General features: G+C 46.5%; 1 protein-coding gene across 1 annotated transcript; it reads right to left on the bottom strand.

Moving 5' to 3' along the window:
• Positions 1–2,460: 2,460 nt before the first annotated feature.
• On the bottom strand, positions 2,461–4,988 carry LOC119305357 (homeobox protein Hox-A4-like). The gene is made up of 4 exons (XM_037581889.1): positions 4,682–4,988; positions 4,470–4,577; positions 4,137–4,329; positions 2,461–3,193 (listed from the first exon to the last, which is right to left on the bottom strand). The coding sequence occupies exons 1-4, from the start codon at positions 4,907–4,909 to the stop codon at positions 3,045–3,047; spliced, it is 678 nt and encodes a 225-aa protein (XP_037437786.1). The 5' UTR covers positions 4,910–4,988; the 3' UTR covers positions 2,461–3,044.
• Between the last annotated feature and the right edge of the window lie 1,519 nt (positions 4,989–6,507).

The raw sequence follows: 6,507 nt of genomic DNA, 5'->3' as shown, positions 1-6,507 counted from the left end.
TTCCTTTGCGACTCCGGCGATTCCTCGTACGATGAGGAGGAGGAGATCTTGGCTGCTGTGTTGGTCCATCACCACCTTAATAGCCAGCGGTCGTTGTTCCGTGGCTCCATCCCAGGGCACCTTCCAGCATTGAATCGCAACTGAGAGAGCAGCCATTTTCTTCTTTGGAAGGTCTACTTTGACACAACCAACCCGCTGTTCAAACATCAGAAATTCCGGTGGCCCTTTCGTACGAGTAGGCATCTTTTCAATCGTATTAGAGAGGGGTGGTCGGATACGATGACTATTTCAAGTGCAAAGAGGATGCCCTTGGAAAGATTGGCTTCTCTATTATCAGTAATGCACTGCAGCTGTCCGGATGCTTGCATACGGAGTGCCCGGTGATCTCATTGATGAGTACGTCCGTATGAGCGAGTCTACATGCCTAGACTCCATGTACAAGTTCTGCAAGGCTGTGATTGCTGTGTTTGGTCCTGAGTACTTGAGAGAGTCGATTCCTCAAGATATATCCCACTTGTTTGCGATGAATGCCAGCAGGGGCTTCCCAGGGATGCTTGGCAGCATAGACTACATGCACTAGGAGTGGAAGAACTGCCCTTCTACTTGGCAAGGGTAGTATAAGGGCCATGTCATGGCTTGCACTGTCATACTTGAGGCCGTGGGCTCACAAGATCTCTGGATCTGGCACTCTTTTTTTGGCATGGCCGGATCACACAATGATATCAACGTGCTTCAACGCTCGCTGGTGTTTGCAAGGCTTGTCGAAGGCAACAACTCGCCAGTGAATGTTACCATTAACGGCCACAACTACGACAAAGGATACTACCTAGGTGACGGTATCTATCCTCAGTGGACCACTATTGTGAAGACAATCCCCAACCCCGCCGGATAGAAGAGGAACAGATTTGCCCAAGAGCAAGAGAGTGCTAGGAAGGACGTTGAGCGTGCCTTTGGTGTTCTGCAATCTCGATGGGGACATCGTTCGGTATCCTGCTAGGACTTGGCGCACGAAGAGCTGTGGGAGGTGATGACTGTTCGTGTGATCATGCACAATACGATAGTAGAAGATGAGCGTACGGTACGTATCTACGATCAAGGGTTTCAATTTCAGGGTGAGAATGTTGTGCCTGAGCATGGAGGAGCGGCAACGTTTGAACAGTTCATCCAATTTCATCATGAAATACATGATTGGGAATCTCACATGCAGCTGCAAAATGATTTGGTTGAGTGTATGTGGGCTCATGTTGGCAAACAATAGATGTATTTTTTTATTCGGCTTGTAAAACTATGTGAGACAATTTAATTTTTATTCGGCTTGTAAAACTATGCTTTATTTGGTTGTGAAACTATATATTTGCTTGTGAAATAATGCAAAATGTGTGCATATTTGTTGAAAAGGGTCGGCCAGTCGGCCACGCCGGAAAATATGGACCGGCGTGTTTTTTCTAGGAATATCGCGCTTTATTGATCAAGTATTATCAAGAGAGTGCCTCCGGGATACAATCCGAGTTTACATGAAAAATAGAGTCACTGGAGGACTCACAAGATCTAGCTAGAATATGTGCCGCGACATTCGATAAACAAATTTACATGACTAAAGCGTACAGACGAGAAGAACAACGCCAACTCCTTAATATCAGCAGTGATTGATCAAAGCATTGATTCTCTAGATAAGTGACAAACAATCTGACTGAAAAACGGCTCTTGAAAATCCTTCCTCACGGGTGAGAGTCACCGCACGCCTTAGCATTAGTGCTTCAGTTAATTCTGGGACAGTAACCTCGTTAACATGCTCGTGTTGGGTGCATTGCCGACTAAAAAAACAGATATCAAGCGAGTGGCCAGCCCAAACGGACAAAATCGCTGTCCGTTTGGGTCAACGTTGCTCTTACCGTCTCAAATTGATGCCAAAACGTCGTGCTGACATGAAGGCCAAACCAAGAGATCAATCGAACCGGCGCCCATGCTTCTTCCACGGTAAAGAAACACTATAGTTTCTCGGAACACGGGGCGTGCCGCGGAGGATCCACGGTCGGATCAGTGCCTCCTCCCACCATTGATGCTTGTCCTATCTTGTCTCGGAGAAACAGCACAGAAATAAGCTAAACAATACCACGGTCTAGGATGCTTTTGACCGGTTTCTTGGGCCAGCAGTGGCCACCTTGTCCGTGAGCAGGCAGGAGGGTGTAGGAGACTGAGAAAAGCCACCGTGCTGCTGCGCCTGCTCTGTGTACTGTGTGTCCTGCACGAACCACTGCTCACTTTCCATTCCAGGGCTGCAATTTGGGCATCGCCTTCTGTCGCGTGCGCCCCATGCTGTACTCCGAACCAGATATGGCCAGCCAACGGAGTAAAAAGAAAGTTACCACTAGTACGTCTGCATTGCATTGCAGCAGCAAACTCGACAGAAGGATAACAATTCTTGGAGATGGCACAACCTTTATTCATCATAGCCGCCACTTTATTACTGCTGATGGTAGTACAAGATGATGATACACCAAGGGATCCGCCATAGTTTTCTCAGCTAATGGTACTATTATAAGACTGTAATCCCACCCACCCTACTACACCAAAACTGCACTCCTTATTAGTCATATTTTATTCATTATTATTATTGCTGCCTGCATGACGCGATAAAACAACACTAAGGGCCTGCTTGGATCAAGGGACTATTTTTAGTCTGACTAAAAATAGTCTTTTTTAGAGGCTAAAGTTCCAAGCACCCTGACTAAAGAGAGGCTAGAACTAGTCTTAAGGCTAAAACTTTTTAGTCACATGAAACCTATTAAAATATGTATTAGCCCTCTCTCTCCTCATTTAATTCATCTCCTTTAGCACATGCGAGTTCTGGATTGGATGGTTTGGAGGATAATAAATGCTCAATAACTTCATTTTAGTCTCTTTAGTATTTGGATCCAAGCATGGGTGAGGCTAGCAAGTTTTAGTCCCACTACTTTTAGTATGGGACTAAAACATATCCAAGCACCCTCTAAACATGATCTGCTAGCTACTGCACTGGTTTGTTCGCCATCATCTCATCCCGCTCAGTAAGTCCACTCCTGGGGCAGCGCTAGCAATGCTGCGCTTGCCTTTTGCTTCTGCGTCGTCTCCGCTGCCTCCTCTTGGTCTGCGCGTTGCTGCTGCTGCACTGGCTGGTACTGCCCCTGAAGTAACTCCTTTGGTGGATTCCTGCCTGCGTACGTACATAACAACAAATGAATGGCCATAATTAAGCAATCTTTTGTAGCTGTGGAGAAAAACGCAAATCAACAGGTAAAGATGCAAAGTGTCAGGGTCGGCGGAGCCCAGGGCTGGCTGGGTGCTTTGATGGCAACAGATTTACTCCTGCACGGGGCAGAGCGCACTGTCCAAAACGCAGGGTTCCTGCATTGCAGAGATCCATCTCTGTTTTCCATGGCATGGCATGGCATCCGATGGAACAGTCGAGTCGCATGTGGGCTCTACTCCTATCTATCATCAGGTGGTAACGGGCGATTTATCATTCATTCATTCATGGGTAATATTGCAGCATATCCATGGGGTGGGGTAATCAGCGTGTTCAATTCGACCAATTAAAGCCTCGCAATGCTCGAAAAGTACTACTACTACTCCCTCCGTCTAGGTGTGTAAGTCATCTTACGAAAACCAAATAATCCCAAAATACTTAGGCGCAGTACATTAACTTCTATCTCGTTTTTTGTTTCTTGACATATCAACCAATAAAATATGTTGGGTGTGCATGCTTTTAATGACTCGAGACTACCAAACACGACATGCAACGGTTAATTCATTGCATGCAATGCTATTAATTAGCAAATAAATATTAAATTCTCTCATTTTTTCTTCCTCTTTGGTCGCGATGCACAATCTAAAATGACTTACTCACCTAGACGGAGGGAGTACTACTACTTCACGCCAAGGAAAACATCAATAACTGATGAAGCATGCGCAGTAGGTTCACGCGAATGCAGCGAAGATATGGTATTCCCAAACATGCACCCAAGCGGCCCAAAGCCCAACACGAGATCCATGCAAAACCCAAACCGCAGCAGCAGTAACGCAGAACAGAACACAAGAAAACAAGGAAGAGGACGAGGATCCTCTGCCGTTCGGCAGGGTGAGGCGCCGGGCCTTACCTTTGGCCGGAGATTTGGTTGCAGCCTTGTGCTGGTACTGGTACACCGGAGCTCGCGGCAGGAACACGCCGGTACCACCGGTGCCGCCGAGACGCCGCTTGGCCGGCGGAGGGCCGTGGGAGGGCCGTGGCGGAGCATGCCTTGGGCCCAGGAAACGGGCGCTGCCGCCGCCGTTGACGAAATTGGTCGGGACCTGGAAGGAAAGCAATCATCACCAGCGTTAAAAAAGGGTGCAGAAATCGAACTCACAATGCAACAAGGGGAAAACGAAAAAACAAAAAAAGTTAGGCATTAAAAGAAGGGAGGAGCAGTAACAGAGCCGCGTCCGCTCACCTGCCACTGGGGCGGCGAGTAGGGCAAGACCGGCCACGGCGCCGGCACGCCGCCACCATTACTCCCCCCGCCGTACACCACAGGAGCCGTCCCTCCCAGCCCCGAGACCTGCAAACAACCACGCACGTACGCCACCTCGATCAGTTAACCGAGCATATATAACCAACCAAAACCCCGAATGTTTGCTGTCCGCCGAGAAAGCGCCTACAAACCTGCGACGCGTGGTGGCGGTGGTGAGGGGCCGGTGCCGGCGGAGGCGGAGGCGGGCGCGGAAGCCCCTCCTTGCTGCCGAGGATGCCGGTGAGGTGCACCGCGACGTCCTCGACGGCGGCGGCGGATGGCGGGGCGGCGTCGGCGATGCCAATATCGGCAAAGATCTCCCGCGGCAGCCACCGCCTGTGGAGCTCGTCCATGTCCGCCGGCGCGTAGCAGTCGGCCATGGGAGGAGGCGGGGCGAGCACGCGGGCTTGGGTAGTGCGGGAATGGGGGCCGGGAGAGCGGGGAGGGAAGGGAGGGAGGGAGGAGGAGGCGGCTCCGAGGCGTCGTGGGGGTGGAGGTGTGCATTTATAGTTGGGAACTGGAGATTGAGATTTTTCCGCCCCATTTCTTTCCTTTTCTTTTCTGTGGGTTGTTCTCCTTTTCTTTCTTAGAGTCCTTATTTTGCTCCCCCTGTTTCTAAGAGATACGATTGTACAGTTAATATACAATTAATACTTGGTGTTTGTTTTGGAGTACTCATTGGCGATATGATTGTATCTTTGTGGAAAATTTAATGGGAAACGCGGCAATCTCACAATCTTGATACTAAATTTAGTGAAAGAAATGCACGTATAAAGAAACATTTTTATTTTGGGTGTAAATACTTTTTCTGGACAGTATGATTTGTTAGGGACATCACTGATTTTGTGCCAAATTTAGAAGCGCATGGGAAAACACGGTTTTGGTTGATTGAAAACTTAATGAATCCACATCCACAAGAACCCTATTGTAGGTCCAAAGAAAACAAAAACTTCGTTGTTAAAAGTAAACAGCGAAGTTTTTTGTTAAAACATGCATATTGGTGTGAAAGCAATCAACTTGTCAATCATGATTTTTTTTCTTCAACGGTTTCACACCCATGAGACTCTGCCCAAAATAAGGATGCATATGTAAGGACATGTATCACATTGTCTAGTCAACCGTCAAGTGAGGGTCGCCACATAAAGATTTTAGTGATGTGAAGGAAAGAGAATGAACAGGGAAATATCACATTCTTCTGTAAATTTACAGAGTCTGTAGGATTTTAACAGATAGCTTATACATAGTGATTTTGTTGTTTATGCATACAATCTTTAAACTATATTCACAGTCTGCTTTAGTTAAAAGTAGGCTATTTATGGATAGATTGTACGGGTAATAGGTATCATTGTTTGTAATACATAGAAGAACTTTACAGACACACACTGATCTATGTCAGTGTAAAAACAAGATACTTTTCACCAATGAAAATGTTGTGGAAGAAAAGTATGCATGTATATAATTAGGGAACATCATCTGAATCTTACCAAATAAATGGTTACTTGTTTTGTTTTCTTGCAGGTCCGCAAATGGGTTGTGGATTCACTAACATACGTCAACTTACGAGCTAGCCCACACGTCAGCGACCCAAAATCAGCTAACGTAGGCCAGACAATCTATGTCCGTGCACGTGATCTTGCATGGTGACACACGTCGACGACTTAGAATCAGTTGAAGTACTCCAAACAATCTACGCACGTGCACATGATCTTGGTATGGTGACCGTTAGGAGAGGTAACTCACATATTTGGCTTTTGTGTTCGCATTTATTTAACTTCGATCATGTTTCTTGTCAGGATTGTTGTTTCAAAATTTATTTTCTCAAAACATATTGTTAGAATTTATTTATCGTTAATCTTTTCATAACCATGAGGGAAACTTTGAAATCCAAGTTCAAAGTTCGAATAGCTTAGTGGCAGCCCCCTTTTGCCCATTTTTCTTACAATTCTTTTGTTATTCTATTGATTTCAAAAAACAAAAA

The sequence above is a fragment of the Triticum dicoccoides genome, chromosome 5B (genome assembly GCF_002162155.2).
Source record: "Triticum dicoccoides isolate Atlit2015 ecotype Zavitan chromosome 5B, WEW_v2.0, whole genome shotgun sequence".
NCBI classification, from domain to species: Eukaryota; Viridiplantae; Streptophyta; class Magnoliopsida; order Poales; family Poaceae; genus Triticum; species Triticum dicoccoides.
The sequence above is the reverse complement of the archived record's forward strand: the minus strand, read 5'-3'. Positions and strand labels throughout refer to the sequence as shown.

What these genes read in the sequence shown, in the direction of transcription:
- LOC119305357 (XM_037581889.1), bottom strand. Translation starts at nt 4,909, where the DNA reads ATGGCCGACTGCTACGCGCCGGCGGACATGGACGAGCTCCACAGGCGG. An exon ending in ACCGCCACCACGCGTCGCAG is followed by an intron (nt 4,578 to 4,681) that starts GTTTGTAGGCGC and finishes GGTTGTTTGCAG; the next exon opens with GTCTCGGGGCTGGGAGGGAC. An exon ending in ACTCGCCGCCCCAGTGGCAG is followed by an intron (nt 4,330 to 4,469) that starts GTGAGCGGACGC and finishes CTTTCCTTCCAG; the next exon opens with GTCCCGACCAATTTCGTCAA.